This window comes from Phyllobates terribilis, unplaced genomic scaffold, assembly GCF_046119375.1.
Source record: "Phyllobates terribilis strain yellow unplaced genomic scaffold, ASM4611937v1 Scaffold_11__3_contigs__length_659146591, whole genome shotgun sequence".
NCBI classification, from domain to species: Eukaryota; Metazoa; Chordata; class Amphibia; order Anura; family Dendrobatidae; genus Phyllobates; species Phyllobates terribilis.
The window spans coordinates 106,306,442-106,329,627 of NW_027362771.1; the positions used below are offsets into that span (position 1 = coordinate 106,306,442).

At 40.7% G+C, this 23,186-nt stretch overlaps 1 protein-coding gene across 1 annotated transcript in view; it reads right to left on the reverse strand.

Annotated features, from left to right (window-relative positions):
- The window catches only part of LOC141167225 (bromodomain-containing protein 8-like), a 37,603-nt gene extending 14,796 nt beyond the window's left edge, over positions 1–22,807 (reverse strand). The window contains exons 1-13 of the mRNA XM_073654672.1: positions 22,709–22,807; positions 20,055–20,224; positions 12,725–12,811; positions 12,324–12,392; positions 10,376–10,553; positions 7,415–7,795; positions 7,245–7,332; positions 7,098–7,138; positions 5,155–5,375; positions 4,978–5,070; positions 4,191–4,259; positions 2,557–2,734; positions 2,318–2,422 (exon numbers count right to left, since the gene is read on the reverse strand). Of these exons, the coding sequence (XP_073510773.1) occupies positions 2,318–2,422; positions 2,557–2,734; positions 4,191–4,259; positions 4,978–5,070; positions 5,155–5,375; positions 7,098–7,138; positions 7,245–7,332; positions 7,415–7,795; positions 10,376–10,553; positions 12,324–12,392; positions 12,725–12,811; positions 20,055–20,224; positions 22,709–22,807 (1,779 nt within the window). The remainder of the gene's footprint in view (positions 1–2,317; positions 2,423–2,556; positions 2,735–4,190; positions 4,260–4,977; positions 5,071–5,154; positions 5,376–7,097; positions 7,139–7,244; positions 7,333–7,414; positions 7,796–10,375; positions 10,554–12,323; positions 12,393–12,724; positions 12,812–20,054; positions 20,225–22,708) is intronic.
- Between the last annotated feature and the right edge of the window lie 379 nt (positions 22,808–23,186).

The window sequence follows — 23,186 nt, forward strand, 5'->3', positions numbered from 1 at the left end:
CGACCTCAAATTTTAGACTGAAGGACATGGGAGTAGGAGGAGCCTAAACTGGAGGGACCGGTCGTCACTTTTTCTAATCTGAGGTGAACTATCCTGTGGGGCTCCGCCTACCCACTAGTAATGGATCTGTGTCTCCCTTCCTTCCCTTCTGCTGCTGAAATCATGGTCTCGTATGAAGCCCAGCCACTGCTTTGTCTTTACAGAAGTACCATCATAGCAGGTCCTTGGCTACAATGAGAACCCATTGGGGAAAGAGGTTGAGATGGTCATGGGTGCACTTAAAAACACACCCTTCCCAGAATGGGCATCTTAATTGCCACTGTCAGAGATCAATAGTGGCATTAAAGGGGTTAACAGCAGAGATCAGAATTCAATAGTATTAGGATTCGTGAGAAAATCCAGGAATCCAGAAGAGATGACGCACCAACTAACAGTCATCTGCTCTGCGGGCAATTAGGGGCATCACCAGTCAGGTCACTGCGGTGACGGAGACTGCTGGAGAAATTGCACTATAGTGGAGTGGAAGGATTCAAGAGCAAATATGCCTTTTTTATTTCCTTTTTAATAAGTATGGCTTTCCACTGTCAATTTTAAAGAGCAGAAAAACCCTTTAATATAACTCCAATAATTTCCTTTAGGAGAGCATGATAATGGTGCTTTTGAGGCACCATCAGATGAATGGTGAGAGCAAAGCATTTACCATGATTGTCCACTGACAAATCAAAACTATTCCTTGATTTCTCATTGACAATTCAGCAAATGAGGCCTGACGTCTGTTGATGGTAACAGGAAAACTGTTGCACAACAAAATTCCCTCTGCCTGCTCTTCCGATACACCCATACTGGTAAACATAGTGATTAAAAGGTGTGTGTATTGGGTAAAGGCTCACTTACACTGGTCGATAATCTGTCAGATCCTAACGGTAACAACCCATTGTTCCCAATAACTATACAATGTGAGTATGTTCGTTCGTCATGCATAAAATCATTTAGGTGAGCCAAAAAATTCTCATTCAATTTTTGAAAATTGCAGAAAAGAAATGGAGATTGTTCATTCGTTCAATGATTTGACAGACAATGAGGAGAAGTGGAAATTCAAGTCCTAATTGGGGTTAATCGTGCTCCAAAGCAATAGTTCAATAGCAGATGGAGCATCGGAAAGAGTACAAATTCGTAATTAGCGAAAAAGATTTTCACTGATAATTTGACAAAATATTATTTTACAGTATTACTGGAAATGTTTGCACAATATTTTATGAAGTCATATACTCAGAATAAAGAGTATCACTTATGGGATTTGAACATTGAATACGTCAACACTTAAGATCATCTTGTCTGTGTGAACGCAATGCATGATGTTCGATGTAATGATCGCTATTCAATCATTTCATTCGCAATTATTGTCTGACATTTGTTCATTTAAAAAATATATTATATTTATATACAAAATAAATTGATAGATTATATATCAACAAATGTACTCAAACAATAACAATAAATAAATATTTACTGGTTTGCCTCTTATTGTTCTACAAGAAATTTTATACGTAGTCCATTACTGAGCAGTAGACGCTGTATTAAAGGGGTTGTCCTAGTAGTGGCCAGCAGCAGCTCTCACTTCCACTTGATTACATATATGTCCAAAGGCGGGGACAGTGAAACCAGCGGTGATTGGGCGCAGGGGTCACATGTCATAACCAGCGCACGTGAGCCACAGGACTGCGAGTGCCAACACTGCTGGAACGGTGCCGACACAGGAGAGAAAAATAAGTGTTTTTTGACGGGGGCAAATATTCAGATCGAAAAGGGGTTGTCCTAGCACTGGCTGGATTAGTGGAAAGAGAGAGATCTTGCTCTTTTACAAGAGCAACCATGGAGGGTTATGGGATCCCACAACAAAGAAGTTCAGGAGACATTGAGGCTACTTTTGGTACTGGATTATGTCTAAAAAAAAATACCAATCTGAGGCTGCCCACAGTCTTATTAACTACAGAGTTCGGTCTCAGATTGGTGATAAGAACTATTTATAGATACTTTACAATTCCCACAGAAACTACCAACGGTCTATTCAATAGCAAATATGTCTAGTTATCTTATGTAGCAATACTGGGTGTTAAGAATGTATTTCTGTCCAGCTAGGTAAGGCCACCACCCAGGATTTTAGAAAAGCAGGGTAAAACCCAATTTCAGAACATGGCTGAATTAGCTATCAAACAGGTTAACCAAATATAACTTCAATAAATTCATCTCTCTAAGAAATAGCATTTTAGATAAGGACAAGTGCAGAATTGAATTCATTTCCAATCGATACAATTACCTTTTCTGAGGCATCTTGCTTGCGTGTGGAATCTCGGCCCCTCAGACTTTTTGCACTGATTCCTGATTCAGACGTCTGCATAATCAACTGTGTGGCTAAAAATTGCTAACATACGAGAAAGAAAAAAAATATTTAACAATTACATCTATAACAATATATATAACCTAACATCTTCCAACTATTCAGAACATTAAAGATGGTTAGCACATTTCTTTCATTTATCACACTAGTAAGCATACCTGGATTTGTTCCAGCACATCACGCTGCATCTCTACAGCCATGTGGTAGACATCATGGTCAGAACTGTTATACATTACAGCATTCTGGAACATGAGCATGATGTCCCTCTGGAATTCCGCTGTACTCCGAATTAAACCAGTCTCAATGTTTTTCTTTATAGTAGATAGGTCCATGGGCCTAGGAAATAAAAGGCTGCATAAAGAGTAGGGCAACAAATGATGCTAAATATTTCACACTAATTAAAAATAATAATTTAGGACATGAATTGAAATTCCTTTTTAATCCATTCCCGACCAAGCAAATTTTTGCTTTGGTGCTTTCGATTCTGCCTATTCTTCTAAGAGCCATAACTTTATTAGTCTGATGTTGACATAGCCATATCAGGTCTTGTTTTTGCAGGAGTTGTAGTTTTCAATTACACCATTCACTTTACCATAAAACGTACTAAAACTGTAAATAAAGATTCAAAGTGGAATGAAATGGTGAAGGGAAAAAAAAACAAATAATTCCTCCATTGATTTTTGTTTTTTTTTGTTTTACGGCATTCATTGTGAGATAAAACTGACCTGGCAATAGGATTCTCCAGGTCAGTACAATTACACAGATATAAAACTTAAAACATTTCTTTTTCTCTGTTTATTTAATTAAGCTAAATCTTATCCTGACAAAATGTTAGCCCTAAATTGTTCTCAATATTTATGCAGTGTAGTGTACTTGTTTTAAAATACTCTCCGATTGCCATCTTCCCTGGATTCCAGCGCCGCTACGGTCCTCTTCTGAGTCACGTGACTTCTATTCCGACATACAGGATTTAGGAGTGGACTGGAAGTTGCTTTTACAATGTAAGCTTTTTGCATTGTAAAAGTCACATGCTAGGAATCAAAGATGGCAGCAACAGGGTCTTTCAGTAGGCCCCATGCTGCCATGACAAGACACTGGCACCGTGTGTATGCGTCACGCAGTGGACAAATAAATGCCCCACAAGGATGGTGATTTTTAGATGCGAGTGTAAGAGACTGATAACGGCATTTTTAGCTGTTAACAGTGCAATTGGAGCATTGGCACCTGCCCGTATAGATTGGGCTCAATGCCATACACTCGCACCCAACAATAGATGTCAGAAAATGATAAAGGAGTTTCCCACACTCAGAGTTCAGTTTAATTAATAGATCATGGAATACAAATAAGTTCTACAATTGGAGGTTTTATAAAAAAAAAATGTTCCTGCACGGTCAGACACAGCCATTACACAGTACACAGCAGGGACACATGTATAAGATTATCTCAGCACAGGAACATTTTATTTAAACACATTCAATTGTGGAAATTATTATTCCAAGATCTATTGATTAAAATTAACTTTGTTCATGGGACAACCCCTTTAATCCTTTTCTGACATATAATGTTAGGTGCAAGTGTATGAAATTTGTCAGTGGAAAAACCCCTTTAAATTACAACCATCAAGCTGCAGGAGCATACACCCATGGTTTCCTGTGACCCCCAATGAAGCGATAGAGAAAAAAAATTCTATTCCAAATCCACCCACCTAAACAAAGCAATTATTTTCTCTCCCTTAGCTTGAATGCCTTTTTGTTAGGCATTAATAAGATAAAAGCAGACATTGGATTATTACCTTTGAACAATACTGTGATAACCAGGAGCAATGTCATCTGTCACAGGCTGAAGAAAGACATTGGCATACCTTGACAAAAGGAAAAAAGAAAGTCACCATATTTTCTAGTTAAACAAATCTCCTATGGGACCCTTCAGTGTTCACTGAATAAAAGCTCACAGGACATTAACCTAGTCCAACAAGATCATTTAATAAAAAGGTAGATGACCAACATAGGAGGTAGTCACCGAGTATTTATTCACATATAAAGTCTAGTTTGGGGAATAATTGTATTGGCATAAAATGGCAATTCTGGTACAACTATTCTCATAATTCTTGTGTGTTGAAACAATCCACTGTTAGACTACATGAAAACTATGTGGTACCACTTCCCTTGTCAAAGGAACGTACCCCTGAAAACTCTGCCTCTGCTAGCATTGATCGGATTGTGGAAGACTGTAGAAACCCCCCCCCCCCAATTGATTACACATATAGCACTATATTCATATATTTCTAGGAGTAGTCTCAGAGAAACAGCACAATGCAGAGCTCTAAAACTCATAATGCTGAATTGTTAGGTTTGTACTAAAACAGACATGTGAGAACTAAAATTCCCCCTTCAAGCTTGGACTCTGAAACATAAGGTTATTTATCAAGAGTTAAACTATTAAAGATATGATATCTAATTAACTGACACTACAAGAAAAAATACAGTGTTTTAAATAAGTTGGTCTGAAGAAGCAGTGTTGTAAACTCTAAACTAAAGTTATTAAAGGCAGTAGGACACAAATACGCGATTGGCACAGACCTGTGATTGGCTGCTGCTCTCCACACCAACATAATAGCTTTTTTCCAAATTTTCTGAGCTTGTATTGCCTCTTGATCTTCACTGCAAACTGAACTGGAATTATAGTGATGTGTTATTTAAACAGACAAAACAAAATTGAATCAATCAACATTTAAATGTCCTCGTAAATGTACTCACAACTGGGAGGATGCTGGGCTGCTGGGGATAGAATCAGCAAGTGTGTGAGACTGAAGCTGCGCATTATGAATGCTGAACCCATCATCGCTCTCACTGATTGGAGGCTCATTATCCATTTCAGACAGATATTCCTCCCCGACTTCTTCTTCCTTGGGCTCTTCAGGACTCCCAACCTCACTTGTCACATCATCTTCCTCCTCTTCTTCTTCTCCTTGAGAGTCCTGGATAAAGTATTAGCACAATTTCTCTTCCATATATATAAGATAAGATATACTTTATTTATCCCGGAGGAAATTGCGGTATAACAGCAGCCGAACACAGATCTCGAACATGACACATATGATAACATAACATTTGGAATACTTTAGACATTGCTTTTCAGACATTTGTTAAACACCCCCATAGCTGTTGGAACAAACGATCTTCTGTATTTTTCCTTTTTACACCTTAGTTGTATTAGGCGATTGCTGAATGTGCTCTTCTGTTTCGCAAACAGTTCATAAAGCGGGTGTGTGTTGTTGCCCATTATAGCTCTGCACTTCTTCTTAATCCTATCCTCTACCACCTCTTCAAAAGTCCCAAGCTGTAGGCCCACCGTCGCGCTAGCCTTCTTTATAAGTTTGTTGAGCTTGTTGGCGTCAGCAACACGCACACTGTTACCCCAGCAAATTATTGCCGCAAAGGTGGCACTAGCCACAATGGATTGGTAGAACACCTCAAGCATTTTGCCACACACATTAAAAGACCTTAACTTCCTTAGGAAGTACAATCTACTCATCCCCTTCTTGTAGACCTTCTCCACGTGGCACTTCCAGTCTAGCTTGCTATCCAGGTAAACCCCCAAATATTTGAAACTGTCCACCATCTCCACATCCTGACCGTCAATGGTAACAGGTAGGCATACCATCTTGCACCTTCCATAGCTCATCACCAACTCCCTGGTTTTCTTAACATTTAGTTCTAGATGGTTAGCCTGGCACCATACTACAAAGTCCGCAACCACCCTTCTATATTCCTCTTCATCCTGGTCCTTCCCAATACCGCCAACTATCACAGAGTCATCCGAGTACTTCTGGAGGTGACAACGGTCTGATTTATACTGAAAGTCAGCTGTGTACAATGTAAAGATGAATGGCGACAGCACTGTTCCCTGCGGGGCTCCGACACTGCTCAGTACACTATCTGATGTAGCCGTCCCCCACCTAACAAACTGTGGCCTATCCGACAGGTAGTCAATTATCCAATTCACAAGTCCCTCATCCACCGCCATTTTAATCAACTTTCCACGCAGTAAGAGTGGCTGTAATGTGTTGAACGCACTAGAGAAATCAAAGAACAAAGCACGCACTGTGGTTCCATCATTGTCCAAAAAGGAATGTACTGTTTGTAGCAGAGACGCTACAGCATCGTCCACCCCCAGTCCCTGCCGGTACGCAAACTGAAGAGCATCAGTATGCGCCATCACCCTCGGACACAAGTGAGCAAGTACTATTCTCTCCAAGGACTTCATCGCATGCGATGTTAAGGCCACCGGTCTATAGTCCCCCGGGGAAGCCGGGAAGGTAGTCTTGGGAACCGGCACCAGGCAGGAAGTCTTCCATAGCACTGGTACTCTCTTTGATTGTAAGCTCTGGTTAAAGAGATGCTGGAAGACAGTACACAACTCATTTGCACACACTCTGAGGACACGTGGACTGAGACCGTCAGGCCCTGCTGCTTTGCCAATGGCCAGCTTACTAAACTGGTCCCTCACGTCATTTTTGGAGACCGAGAAATGATCTATTTCACCCCCTGTTAATTTAGCTAGTTGTTCCCCGGCCTCCTCCCCCTTCCCTGCTTCTACCGCACCTTTATTGCTGAATCTATTGAAGAACTACACCTTTATAAACTACACCTTTAATTTTTCTTTTCATTTTACAAAAATTGGGCAACAGAATAGTTACCTTATTCTGATTAGCAGCTGGGGGTTCTGATTTCATTGGCTCTGAAAATAAGAGAAGTACAATATTAATAAGTATAGTTATTCACCACCTCCTCCTATCAGCTCAATGATAATCCAAAGTCTAATTTACATGTATCTCAATGCGTACCGTTAACTGATGGACTTTCCTCGGATGGCATCCCCTTTTCTTCTTCGTTAGAAAAAGCCTCACTTTGAGAAGTTTCACACTGTGGCTCCTTAAGGCAAGAGAAAAATATTACATTTGCCACACTGAATTGCTATCGATATCACAATTGACACTGAACCTTATAACAGTACCTCCATTTTCATTTTGTGATCAGCCGATTCTTCCTCTTCTTTAACTGGTTCTTTACCACTAGTTTCAGTAAACTCTTCTACAGGGGGTTTAAGCTGAAAGGCTGAGTGAGGAGTCACAGATGTCTCCTCTGACTGGGCAAGCTCCATCTCCGGTTCAGAAGGCTCGGCTTTTATATCAGTCAGCTCCATGATGTTCATTATTGTATCTGTATCCATGGACCCTGGAATAAGAGACTTTGGAAGGGTCTCTTGTTTCACTGTGTGTTCCTGAACAGCTTGATCCCAGGGCCCTCCAAGGGCTTGGGGGTCATCATTCTCTTCACAAAATGAAAGAGCTGCCTCAACCGCAGCGACATCCAGCACTTCAGGATGGTCATCGACCTATTCAGAGACATATTTGATTACATAGCCTCATGAGCACTACATCTATTGGTTACAAAGATAGCAAGTATTTCAAAATATTCTTGAGGGCTTTCCTAAATTGGCAGTAACTCTGCCACTGCTGAATGATGACAGTGAGCGGTGTGCATGCGGTCACTATTCCCTTGTATTCCTGGGGTGAGCAGGCAGCAACATGACCGCCTGAACGTGATTAGCATGTGCCGATTAATGCATTTGGCTTCTCTCCATAAAAAGGTACTGAGAGAAGCCAGATGAGTTTATATGGCATGCAACTTCAAGTATGCAAATCAGCAGATTTTACCCCCAAACTATTTATATGTGCATGTAGTGCTTTCAAAGATAAGTCCAGCAACACCTTTAAATGGCCAGTTCATTCCTCCATTAGTGAGAAATCAGCATTTAAACGGAAATGCAAATGAGGCTGAAGAACATTTGTAGATCTGAAGTCTCTATCACTCCAGCTCTATTCCTGCCCAGCATGGCCTCCTCCTGCTTTATGGCTCCTTTGCCTGAAGTCACACAGCACAGAGCCTGTCAGTCCAGCAGGAGGAGATGGCACTGGAGTGACAGAGGCTTCAGATCTACAAATGTTCTTCAGCCCCACTGGCAGAGTGCATCAGACCCACTGGCAGCGTGCATCAGACCCACTGGCAGCGTGCATCAGACCCACTGGCAACGTGCACCAGACCCGGTCTGATTTCAGACAGACATTTTGACTGCGGCGGCTAGAGAAAAACATGATTTAAAATCAGTTAGAGACCAAGCTGTACGGTGACTAATCGAACAGGATGATCCCCGGCAGCCCCTCCTGGAAGCCTGTTATAGCATTTCTTCTGCGGTGTTGCTATCAGTGTGTCAAGAGTGGGAGAAGAGGGTTGCATTGACAATAGAACACAATGGGCAGCACTTTATGACCACTTATAAAATGTGTTCAAACTTGTAAAAAACTCATGAAAGAATAAAGTTACATAAAACCAAGCACACCATTGTTTTTCTTATGAAAATCTCAATAAGTTTGATGTGTCACATGACCCTCTTCCCATTGAAAAAAATTAAGTTGGATCCAAAATGTCTGACTTCAAAATGGCCGCCATGGTCACCCCCATCTGGAAAAGTTTTCCCCCTCCCATATACTAATGTGCCACAAACAGGAAGTTGGTATCACCAACCATTCCCATTTAATTTAGGTGTATCCATATAAATGGCCCACCCTGTATACATATATATATCAAATATATATGATAGATAGATATATATGGATAGATAGATACATGCACAAATTCAGGCATATATATATATACATAGATATAAATATGTGAGTGAGATAAATATTCAGTGTTTTGCTTGAGTTGCTAACTGTACTTGTCATTTATTGTTAAATGAAAGCTTTTTTTTAAAAAAAAATGGTGTGAGGTCCCCTGTAATTGTATTCACCAGCAGAGGGTAAGCAGACAGCTGTTGGCAAATGTTTCTAGCCTGGGAAGGGGGTAATACCCATGGAGCTTCCCAGGCTATTAATATCAGTTTCAGCTGTATACTTAGGCTTTATGGGTTATTAAAATGGGGGACCCCAAAAAAATTGAAGTGGGGTCCCCCTATTTTAAAAGCCAGCAAAGGCTAGGCAGACAACAGGGGGTTGATATTAATAGCCTAGGAAGGGGCCATGAAAGTTGGCCCCCTCCCAGACTACAAACATCAGCTCTCAGCCGTCCCAGAAAAGGCACATCCACAAGATGCGTCAATTCTGGCACTTAGCCTCTGCTCTTCCAACTGCCCTGTGGTGGTGCAAGTAGGGGTAACAAGTACTGGTTTCTTTCTGAGGTTTTTTATAGACTATGGTCCTTGTTGTTTTTATGGCTAATAAATGTCCCTATCGTATTAGGGGTCAAATTAGTTAACTCATTCTGTGCTGTCCATGGAAGCCAGGAAAAGAAAACTACAGGTAAGTAAATGTTATTCCTTACTTTTAATATTTTTTTGGTTTATTATTCCTTTAAAAGGTCTGTCCATGTGATGCTCAAACAGACCAGATCCTACTAAGCAAAACACTCTTTTTGTAGCAGTTTTTCTCTATGTTAAATGACTGCTGAAGCAGACTCTACCGCCTCCCATAAGCCCCTTCTTATCTGTGCTCCTAGTATTGGTAATTTATTTACTTTTTTTGATAAAACAGTCATGGTAAACAAGCCATCATATATTACAAAAACTGCCCCCAAGGAAATGGCATTAAATGCTGCCATGATCTATTCAACTCTCTATCTATTCATACCCACCCATGCACATTACTTGCAAATTGCAAGTCTCTTTAGTATGTTAATGTATGTACTCTCATTGATTGCACTGTCAGGATTGGGCTGTCTGACTGGCACCTCAACTATCCACTGTGTCAGTGACCTAAAATAAGTTCCCCTTATATACAAAACTATGATTGCATAATGCAGGTGCTGCGGAAACCAATAAGTTTCTCTGTAAATATCATCTAGTCAGTGGCAGAAAGTGATAAGAAAAAAAACAATTAGTGGGAGAGTGAACAGTCAAGACAGTTAAGCATCACAGTACCTCTAGCAACTCCTGCACATCTCTTTGTATCTCCAGGGCTTTTTGATGAATGCAGTGAATGAAGCTGTTATACATCACAGCATTTTGCAGCATTAACAGAAGGTCTCTCTGGAAATCTGTGCTTGTCCTAATCCTTCCGTTAGATAGTCCCTTTTTTATTGTAGATAGATCCATAGGCCTAGAAAAACAAATTAGTTACGCTAATACCGGTCTATGCAGCATTTTTTTTTTCTGCACCAAAATCCAGTGTGGTGGCAGGTAAAACGCCAAGTACAATGATGCACCTTTATTGACATATTTTTACTTCCATTTTTCACCGATTCATTAGAATGGTTGAAAAGCACTGCAAAAACACTGAAAGAATTGACATCCTACGTCTTGATAAAAATTTAGCAGGGCTCAAAACGAGTGTGGAAAAAAACATGCAGCGTGTGCATGAAATTTCAGAAATCTTATTTATTACGCTGAAACTATAAAACTTTGTGTATTTTATGCAACAAATATGCTGTGTAAAATGCGCAGCAAAAACGGCATGTGTGAACATAACCTTAAAACTTACTTAACTTTGTAATCGTAGAACTTTGATATAAATTTCCATGAAATAGGTTTTGTACAGTAGTGTTCAAAATAATAGCAGTGTGTTCTAAACATGAGTTAAGCACAAAATCTTTATACACGTTTTAATTTCCATTCATTGGGAACATTGCACAGTGTTTTCCAATTCAAAAAATGAAGAGAAATGTATATAATTTTTAACTACTTTACAGAAAATAACAAAAAATTAGCATTTGTCTTTACAAACTCACAATATGTACTTTTTTTTGAGGATTTAGCATTCCTGTGAATCACTAACCAGGGCTAAGGTCTCAGGGGTGGCGTTTCTCCTTATGGAGAGTGACACACCAGCCTAGCCAAATCAGCTCTCATACTTTGCACTGATGAGGGCCAACAGCCCGAAACACCGTGTCTGCAAATTGAGATTTTGATTTGGCTTTTATCCTAAGTCATATTGCACGACTCGTTAAAGGGTTGATTGTGACTTGTAGGATCGCTGCTTCCAATAGGTGGCGCAATAGAGTACAAGTCCTCTTTTTCTCTGAAGAGGCAATTTGCATATAACCAGGGATATGGAGTTGGAGTTGTAGAGTCAGAGTCGGAGCCCATTTTGGTGGAGTCAGAGTCAGTATAAAATGGACCGACTCCAACTCCTAAAATATATAATAAATTGGGTACAGTAGTTCAATGCAGTTTGTGGGGAATATTTTTTTCATACGAATTTGGAAAAGTTATGAAATGTCCTATACTTTTAGCTGAGATGAATCTGTGCTACAGTAAATTTATCACTTAAACATGAGCCATGTATGAGGGAGTCGGAGTTGGAGTCGGTGTAATGGAAATTGAGGGGTCGGGAGGTTTGGCTTACCGACGCCACAGCCCTGTCACTAACCTCATAATTAGTTGTATAAGCCCAGTTTTTTAGAACTGCTTCACATCTATGTTGCATAGAGTCAACCAACATCTGGCACCTGTCAACTGTTATTCCAGCCCAGGAATAATGTCTAGAATGACCAATATTTCTCAGGCTTTCAAGGAGAAATGCATGTACAACAAGTGCTGGCTTCACACTTAAATACGGGCCAGCTGATTCACACCTGTTTCTTCACAGAATGATTGACCTCACTAATTGAACTCCACACTACTATTATTTTGAACACCCCCCCTTTCAATTAAATATTCAAATACACAGACTCAAAACCATGCAGATCATGAATGCTGAGTCTGATGGTTTTCTTAGAATCTACTTCACCAACTAGTAAATTGTTTGACATGTGGTAATATAATTTATACCAAAAACAGTGATTAATCTGGTTAGTCATATTGGACTGCTATTATTTTGAACACTACTGTATATAGTGTATGCTTTATAGGAAAACATTTTCCTACCAACCGTTTAACAAGCTCTCTGTACCCTGGAGCCTCCCTGTCCGTCACTGGTTTAAGAAATGGTCTACCGAATCTGCAATAAAATGCATACAAAAGAAAGAACAAGAGAATTGGCTGTATACACTGTAGGTTATCTCTACCAAATGAATATAGTGATAGTATTATTCAAACCATCTTTATATTTTATCTAAAAAAAATATACATGGCACAAAAAAATGTCTATCTGGCTTGTTCATGTCATGTAATTAATGCCCATTTGGAAAGTTAAACATCCCAATAAATTCAAAGAAAGGACTGTACAATGCATGGACATGGTGGTCCTCCAAAGCAAAAAAAAAAAAATGAAACAACCCCTTTAAAAATATTGACATTTTAAACAGATTATGCCTGAAATGTATAACACACCTGTGATCTGCTACCATCTTCCAAATGGGAGCCATCTTTTTTTTGGTGTCATTTTTTTTGTTGGATTCTCTAGAATTAAAAACCAATCTGCAAAACAGAGAGTTACATGACTAAACATTTACATACAGACTTTAGAATTAATCATGTTTTTAATGACCTGGAGAGTTTTAGACAACCACATTACTGCCACTGGCATCTAAAGAGTTACATTCATTTAAGACTGCAATTGCAATCTGCATGCAGTAAAGTCAGCACAGTCTGGCCAAAGGTAGCGTCCATGCATTTTTCCCCAAACAGGACACCCAAGTCATATTAATCTCTTAAAGGGAATCTGTTCCAAGGTTTAGGTTTCTCAATCTGAGAGCTGCATAATGTTGACACAGAAACCTTGATTCCAGCAATGTGTCATTTACTGGGTTCCTTGATGTAGTTTTGCTAAAATAACTGTTTTATCTGCTGCAAACTTGCTAGTCTTCTCAATGATGAGCTCTGTCTAACTCTATCCATACCATTGATTGACAGCTATCTGCCTATATTATGCAGACAACGCTGCCAATCAGTGGTGGCGTGCAGGTTCGGGAATAACAAAGACTACATAGCAGAAGCTGAACATTGAGAGGACTAGAAGACCTGCAGCAGATAAAATAGCCTTATCAAAACTATAGCAAGAAGCTCAGTAATACATTGGTGGAATCAGGGTCTCTGTTCCTATTTAATGCAGCCCTTTGATGAGGCATCAAAACCTGGTAACAGTTTATCTTTAATGATGCGATCTATCTGGAAAGTTCAGGCAAAGCCCTAATCTTCAAATGTAAGGTGTCACTTTACATGGCAATGACTTTGAAATGCTTATACTTGTTAAGGGTATGTGCACACGATGCAGAAATGAAGCAGAAAATTTCTGCATCATTTCTGCATCTCCCTGGCAGAAAAAACGCATGCAGATTGTGCATGCGTTTTTCCTGCAGAATACATGTGGATCCACATGCGGATTCACATGCGTTTCCGCATGCGGGTTGTCAAGCGCTTTCCAGGCGATTTTAGCATCACTTGGAAAGTGCTTGACAACTAGGTCACACTATATAAATCCATGCAACCGGCATGGATTTATATAGTGTGACCCGAGAGAGTGTATATACTTACCTCCGATGGCCCGCGCTGTCCTGCTCAATCCGTTCTCCCGGCTGCCGGCAACTTTGAATTGAAAGACCTGCCGACGTCAGCGTCACGTGACCCGTCACATGACTCTGACGTCAGCGCAGGTCCTACAACTCACTGCAAAGTGCCGGGAACCAAGCAGGAGCGCTGCGTGGGCCGACAGAAGGTAAGTATATATTTATTTTATTCTTTTTTTACAGCTTTTTTAATGGTACCTGGGTGTGGAGGAGAGTCTCCTCTCCTCCACACCCGGGTACCATCCGCACATTAGAACACGCCAATAACGCAAGTACAAATGTAGTCTTGCGGAATTGGTGCGTTCTAATGCAAGTCAATGGTGGCGAAAACGCCACGTTTACGCAAAATTAATTGACATGCTGCGGATTTTTGAGCGCAGCGTTTACGCTGCGGAAAAATCCGCATCATGGGCACAGCACATGCGGATTTCAATTGGGGAACATTGCTGCCCTTCTACCATGCGTTTTTAATGCGTTTCCGCGGCGTTTACGCAGCTGCAAAAACGCCGCGGAAACGCTTTAAATACGCATCGTGTGAACTCAGCCTAAAGGTGATTCAGAGTTTGTTTTTTTCATGACATGTTGTATTTAAAAGCCAATTTTAAATTTAAGTCGATATGAAATTTTCAAACTTTTAATTTTTCTACCCTTAACACAGTCACATTACACAGAATAGTCATATCATACAAAATACTTAATTAACATTTACCTTCTGTTTTTTTTATGTAGGTATAATTTTTTACTCCTCCCATTGACCCACGGGTGGTTTTAATTAGCTCTACCATTCATTGTAGGTTTATAGCCTAAGCAGAGACATATTGTCTATACAAGCTTATAGCCCAAGAGTGGCATATCTAGTGGCAGAGTAGTTACCCATCAGACGGAGGTTACCTTGTTGCGGTTGATGGGCACACATGAATTGGCCAAATTATGCGCTAAAAACCTTCATTTTGTAAGTACATTTCATTAAGTGACAAATCAGTCTAGATTCAATATTTTTTATGTATTCATGTATTTTGACTTCTAATATAATATATTGCTGCTGCTTTTTCTATCTTTTTTACAGTGTTTGTAGTCATTGCAGCAGGCATGTGTTCACACTATAAGAATTGCTGGTCAGTTTTCTTCTTTATTATAATTTTTTTATACATCATACTTTTGGAAGCTTATATGGCTTACAAATTATCAAGAATCAGGAAACCTATTTATTTGTGATCCTTCACACAGCAATAATAATCCCATCTTCTATATAATTAATCAATAAGTAAGTACGGACCCAGGAGTTAACCTTGGGTTCCACCGCTTATAACGGGAGACCATCCCGAGTAGCAGTCATTCACTACAACTCTCTGGGTGCGATCTTTGAGCCAGTTTTCATTCCAATTAAAAATCTTACTAAAGTATACACATTAATTTATCTAGTAGGTGTCTGTGTGACAATGTCAAATGCCTTTGCAAAGTCTAAAAAAATTATATTCATACAGGTTTCTATTCACCGCTTCATAAAAGCTACTCAGGTTGGAAGTCTAATGCAAACTTACACTGGACAGTCTTAAAATACATCACATTTATAATAGTGGTTCATGCTAACACTTTCTGAAAGAAGTGTGCGGACTATAGCCCATTGGCAGCCATTGATTGGCTCAGGTGCTTACTTGGCATAATCAGGTCATAAAGTGCTTGGAGACCCAGCGCCAACATTGCTGAAATGGCGTCGGTACGAGAGGGTTGAGTATCTGTTATTTTTATTTTACAATGGGGAATTCAGTATTTAAGAAGGGATTGGAGTAGTAGACAACTCCTTTAACTTCTTACCAGCGAAGCCTGTTTTCAACTTCCTGACAAGGTCAATTTTTTCAAATCTGACCTGTCACTCCATATGGTAATAACTACAATACATAGCGATGGGTCCCACATATGTCAGTGATTCTGAGATATTTTTTTTTGTGTGACAAATTGTACTTTATGTTACTGGTAAATTTACGTCAATTTGATTTGCATTTATTAATTAAAATAAAAACAATTGACCAAAATTAGCAATTTTCAATCTTAGAATTTTGACTCCCTTTAAATAGATAGTCAAACTACAAAAATAGTTAAGAAATAACATTTGCCACATGTCTACTTTACATCAGTGTCATTTTTTTTTTTTTTTTAAAGACCTTTGTTTTTCTAGGCTATTTGAATGGTTACATTTTTCTAGTTTTTTTTTAATGAAATTTACAAAAGTTCTATATTTAGGGACCACTTCACTTTTCACAAAATGTTGCCTTAGCCCCAAATTTTTAATTTTCCAAAGGGTAAATGGAAAAAATGTATCCAATACTTTCTTGTGCGATTTCTCAAGTACTTTGATGTCCCATATGTAACTGGAAACTACGGTTTGGGTGTACAGCAGGGATTGGAAGTAAAGGAGTGGAAATCTGGTGAGAATAGATTGCAGACACCATGTCACGTTTGCAGAGGCCCAAAAAGTGCCAAAATAGCAGAAACCCCCACAAGTGAACCCATTTTGGAAATTACAACCCTCAAGGATTTCCTCTAGAACTGTGATGAGTATTTTTAAACCACAGGCGAATCACACAATTTTATACCATTGGGCTGTGAAAATGGAATTGGGCTGTCTTAGTGGCATGCGGATGAATGATTAGTGATGTGTAGTAGTGTTGATCGAGCACTAAAATGCTTGGGTGCTCGAAGATCGGGCCGAGCACATCCTGATACTCGGGTGCTCGACCCGAGCAACGAGCCCAATGTAAGTCTATGGGAAACTCGAAAATTTTACTGGTGGTCCCCCCCCGGCGGTCTGCAGAAGGTAAAGAATTGCCCAAATCGATGGGAACAGTGCTCAATGAAACATGTCAGGCAGGCAGGCAGGGTATATAGGAGGGTGCATGAAAAACATAGCAGGGCAGTCGGAACACACTAGTGCCCTCCTATTTTCATGCACCCGTCTCTTTAAAAAAAGCCGGCAATTCAGCAGCCGCATACAGTTAAAACACCGGTACCCGACAATTTAGAACAGAAAGAATAGAGCATCACACATAGATTAGATAGAAACATGTCAGTCACATATATAATAAGTACAGTGATAGTGTTGGTTACTGTACTTGTCATCTAGTGTTAAAATAAAGGATTTATAAAAAAAAAAAAATATTGGCGTGGGGTTCCCCGTAATTTTAGTCTCTAGCGGAGGTTAAACACACGGCTGGGGCAGATGTTTGAAGCCTGGGAAGGGGGTAATACCCACGGAGCTTCCCAGGCTACTAATATCAGCCCCCAGCTGAATACCTAGCCTTTACTAGCTACTAAAATGGGGGACCCAAAAAAAGGACGTGGGGTCCCCCTATTTTAATAGCTAGAAAAGGCGAGGCAGACAGCTGGGGGCTATTAATAGCCCAGGAAGGGTGCCATGAATATTGGTCCATTGGTCCCCTCCCAGGCTAGAAACACCAGCCCTCAGCCGCCCCAGAAATGGTGCATCCATAAAATGTGCCAATTCTGGCACTTAGCCTTGCACTTCCCACTGCCCTGTAGCGGTGGTAGTGGGGTAATAGGGCTGGGGTTGATGCCAGCTTATAATGCCAGCTGACATCAAGCCCAGGTTAGTAATGGGGAGGCGTCTATAAGACGCCCCCATTACTAACCCCATAGTGAAAGTGAAAAAAACAACCAACACCCAGAATAAAATCTTTTAATTGAAATAAACACACAATACTTTAATATTCTAAATTAAACTCTACTTACCATTACGCCCATTCCAGCTGAAGCCAATGTCTCCTGCAATAGTGAAATAATTAACCAACCTCATCCTTACCTTTACATGGTTCCCAATACGGCTTCAGCTCTGCTACATTGAGCAGGAGAATTCTCCCACGCTGTCAGTAACGTGCATGAGGTGAGCCGAGTTCATTTGACACTGAGGAGCGCAACCATGCCTGCACTCCGAAGTACGACCCAGCCTGCCATCTCAATGCCATCCCAGCGAGGGAGAATTCTCCTGCTCACGCGGTGACGTCATTTGCCGGCACCGCATGTGCAGGAGAATTCTCCCACGCTGTCACTGACGTGCATGAGGTGAGCAGAGTTCATCTGGATGCCGGTCACAGCGAGACACTGAGGAGCGCAAGCACGCTTGCGCTTCTCAGTGTCTCTGCGGCATGGCAAGCTGGATGGCAGCGTTCTGCTACGATCCAGCCTGCCATCTCAATGTAGCAGAGCTGAAGAAGTCGTGGGAACCATGGAAAGGTAAGGATGAGGTTGGTTAATTATTTTACTTTTATTGCAGGAGACATTGGCTTCAGCTGGAATGGGCGTAATGATAAGTAGAGTTAATTTACAATATTAAAGTATTGTGTGTTTATTTCAATTAAAAGATTTTATTCTGGGTGTTGTTGTTTTTTTTCACTTTCACTATGGGGTTAGTAAAGGGGGCGTCTTATAGACGCCTCCCCATTACTAACCTGGGCTTGATGTCAGCTAGCATTATAAGCTGACATCAACCCCAGCCCTATTACCCCACTGCCACCGCTAAAGGGCAGTGGAAAGAGCGAGGCTAAGTGCCAGAATTGGCACATCCTATGGATGCGCCAATTCTGGGGCGGCTGAGGGCTGGTGTTTCTAGCCTGGGAGGGGGCCAATATTCATGGCACCCTTCCTGGGCTATTAATATCAACCCCCAGCTGTCTGCCTAGCCTTTGCTAGCTATTAAAATAGGGGGACCGCACATCAGTTTTTTTTGGGTCCCCCATTTTAATAGCTAGTAAAGGCTAGGTATTCAGCTGGGGGCTGATATTAGTAGCCTGGGAAGCTCCGTGGGTATTACCCCCTTCCCAAGCTTCAAACATCTGATCCAGCCGTCTGCTTAACCTCCGCTAGAGACTAAAATTATGGGGAACCCCACGCCAATTTTTTTTTAAATAAATCCATTATTTTAACACTAAATGACAAGTACAGTAACCAACACTGTCACTGTACTTATTATATATGTGACTGACATGTTTCTATCTATCTAATCTATGTGTGATGCTCTATTCTTTCTGTTCTAAATTGTCGGGTATCGATGTTATAACTGTATGCCGCTGATGAATTGCCGGCTTTTCATGTTTCACTGAGCACTGTTCCCATCGATTTGGGCAATCGCTGTAATGCCACAACCAACATGGCTGCGGCATGTCAGTAAGTGGCAGGCAATCCCTGCATGTTGATTGGCGCTCTAAATAGCACCAAACATGCAGGACGGGGACCTGAGCTCCCACCCAAGCATCGCGCAAGTACTCGGCGAGCTCCGAGCATCTCGAGTACTGAGATGCTGGGGCGAGTACCGAGCAGTGGCGAGCATGCTTGCTCATCACTAATGTGTAACTGTGAATGCTGTTCAGCAGATACTTATGACAGAACATAATCCTCTGCCATAAGCATCAATAGAACAGCATTTGCAGCTTCATATCGCTGATTTTATAGCAGCCAACAACTCTGCACTGCCTTGTTATTACAAACTCAGATGTGGAGAATTCCAGTAAAGTTGAGCTCTGAGAGAAATCAGAAAATTATGTAATGCCACACAATAGATATTGATGTAGATGTCAGAAGATAAAATAGATCAGGCAGGGAGGGTACTGTACAGGAAGACAGTGCAGAGAAGCATAAGGTCAATTCTACAGTTAGATGAGCTGGATGATAAATCAGAGAGGTGAGGCTAGTCAGCAGCACACACAGGAGAGGGAGGGAGCAGTCTGCTGCACTGAGGAGAAGCAAGTCCTGTTGGGATGTATTTTAGCAGATAAGAATAGGCTCTGTGAAGAGGAGCAGATATAGATGAAAAAGGACCCAAATATACAAAAAAAGAGAAACTTTACGTTGGGCTTAGTCTCTATATGAACATTAAATTTGTATTTACTGTGTTTTGTGAAAAGTTCTGCAATTATGAGAATAACCCTCTAACAGGCTTCTGTAGGTGCCCATTGTTAAGTCTCTTGTTGCCACAGTAACCATCAACACATCTGCTGCGGTCGACAGGGCCAGCTCATGAGCTATAGTACTGCATTTTGCGTTAAAGCCTACCTTCCCATCATAATACATCATGAAGCTACAAGGGGCAAATAGAAGGTAATAAAAGTGAAAAACAATCTGCTCATGGAAGCAGACACACTCACAGTTCAAGCATACAAGCAGTCTTTGGTATGATACATTTGGTTCTCCCACAAGTAGAAATTTCACTCTGGTTCATATGAGGAGGGGCATCCATTTCTGATAAAGGTTCTTGGAGTTGTGAGGAATAATCTTGGTCAAAGCATTCGGTTACTTTGTCCTCCACATTTAGGTCCTTAAAAAAAAATGCAAATTGATTACTGGAAAACATATTGAGGATCATGTAGAAGAGCAGTTCATGAGACTGTGAGCCATCGCGGGCAGGGTCCTCTCTCCTCCTGTACCAGACGGTCACTTGTATTGTTTCATGATTATTGCACTTGTTTTTTATTATGTATACCCTTTCTCACATGTAAAGCGCCATGGAATAAATAGCGCAATAATAATAATAATAATGAGTTATGACTGGGCTTACATTCCATGGAAAAGGTATGAATTGTTTCAGTTTTGAGCTGTTCTGGGAGAAAAAAATTTACTGGACAACCCACTTGTATTTTTATACCAATGTTGTGCGCTCTTACAAAAAAATTAAATTGTTTTAATAGCCGAGTGCAGTATATATTTTTAACCTCTTCCCGACATATGATGTACTGAAATATCATATGATGGGTCACCTTCTTTGAAGCTGGCTGCTCAGGAACCGAGTCTGCATCTTTCCCAGCAGTTGATCGCTTTTTTAGGGCTCATTCAGTCAGGTTTTCTATCCATGATTTTTACGGATAGAACTCGTACCCATTATAGTCAATGAAAAAACAAGGGGAAAGGGAAAGGGAAAACGTATGTCAGTTCACCATGTAATAGCCAGACTCATCCAGTCCCAAACAAGTCTTGCAGCGGATACGCCCAGTTCACGGGCTACCAAAGTTCAAGTAATGAGAAAGCAAGCAAAGATGTCTCCAGCAGGACCAGGGTTGTATATATCTTGTTAAAACTTCACTTCCATGAATAAGGTTTAGCCGAAACGCGTTGGAATGTGCTGTACCTAAGAGCCGCTATATTGCTCATTCTGTAACTCATCCTTGGCTTTTATAATTTGAAATTAAAAGTGAAGTTTTAACAAGATATATACAACCCTGGTCCTGCTGGAGACATCTTTGCTTGCTTTCTCATTATAGTCAATGGTGCTCACGCATTCGTGTACTTTAGCGGACCAAGTGGTCCACACAAGATCACAGAGACATGTCGATTCTGATCAGTGTCTCAAATGAATCTCGCCAATGCAAGTCTATTGGTCCATGAAAAAAAAAATCGGACCAGACAGTTTGATATGAGAAGCTTGTGAAAGCTCAATTTGTTAATTTTTTTATCCGAGAAAAACAAATGAAACGCTCATCAAGTCTTATGGTAAAGACTGACACACTGACCAAACTGATGACACACTGATAAGAAACATTGATGAACCTTGAACTATCTTTTGCGTACAAAAAAAATCACTGATATCTGAATAAGCACTTATTCAGCCATCATTTGCCTCTTAAGAGTACGTTCCCACGTTCAGGACCCACTGCAGAACTTCCACACCACTTCTACACCTATTATGCAAATTAGCAGACACGCATATTTAGTTTTTTACACATGTGGATTTTCCTCATTGATGCAAATCTATGGGGAAAATCCAAATGCAGACCAGCAAGAGAAATTGACATGCTACGAATCTGAAGGATGCGCCGCATGTCCGTGTCTGCGGGTGATCCGCAGGTGCACATAGACACACAACGAACATGGGATTTCTAGAAATCCCATCCACTATGCTGTAACATCTGGACGCTGCGCTTTGGAAGCTGCATAAATACGCAGCGTCAAAACCGCACCATAAAGTTATGTGCCCACGATGCAGAAATGAAGCAGAAAATTTCCGCTTCATTTCTGCATGTCCTTGCCCGGAAAAACGCGTGCGGAATTTGACATGCGTTTTTCGCGCATTTTGCACATGCGGAATTGCCTTGCGTTTTCGAATGCATTGTAGATGGCAATTCCACATGCGTAAGCGCACAAATAATGGACATGCTGCGGATTTTTGAGCGCATGAAAAAAGCTGTGGAAAAATCCGCAGCATGGGCATTGAAAGTGCGGAATTTCATTGGGGACCATGGGGGAAGGATTACCATGCGTTTCCCAAGCGTTTACGCTGCTAAAATTCCGCAGCATAAACGCTTGAAAAAAGCATCGTGGGCACGGACCCTTACAGTCGAAGGTGATTCGAAGATGAACCCTCGACTGTTCACTTGCTAAATGCTGCTATCAATGTCTGGCAGCTGCACTTACAAGGTGAGGCCCAGGGGCATGCTGTTCTAATGTCCACAGCCCACCACTCCCCGTAATGAGATATAAAAATTGAAGTCGCCACACTTGTCATCCATGAAAAATAAATTTTGAAAAAATGCGCATGTGGTATCTCCCGATCTTTTAAAGTCCAATACCGTAGTTTTCCGACTATAAGATGCACCCGAGGTTTAAACAGGAGAAAATAGGAAAAACATTTTTCCTATTAATTAAAAGTTCCCAAGTGGTGTAAAGTGGACAGGTCATTATCACTCATTTTAATGTACTAGGGTAAAATAGGGAGGTAATAAATCTATTGTTAATGTTTCTCTGCAGTGTGTATTATACATACACAGCTCTGCTACAGGCACATTTACTTAAACACACTATACATTACCACATCTTGCAGTTCCAGATCGGGACCTCCACAGAGGCTGCAGGAGTTGAGCAGTTGTAGGAACTTCCACAGTTCTCTTATCCTCTTTCTGTTCTCCATGCTTAGTGTGGCACACCCAGACACACAATGCCAAGATTGAGTCAACGTCTCTCCTTTTTATCTGGTTTCAGGTGTGATTTTCATATTGCTCACACCTGTTACTTGCCACTGGTGAGTTTGAACAAGCATCACATGCTTGAAACAAACTTATTTACCCACAATTTTGGAAAGGTGGCAACAATTTTGGGGTTTTGTATGAAATGATGTCCAAATTGCTTTTTTTTCCCTCAGGTTTTTGGATTGTTCCAATACACACAAAGGAAGTAAACATGTGTAACTGCAATAATTTTCTGGGAAAAATATTTAATTTTCTCGAACAATTTCAAGGGTGCAATAAATTGTGCAATAACTGGATTTTATAGGTTGTAACTTGTTACTT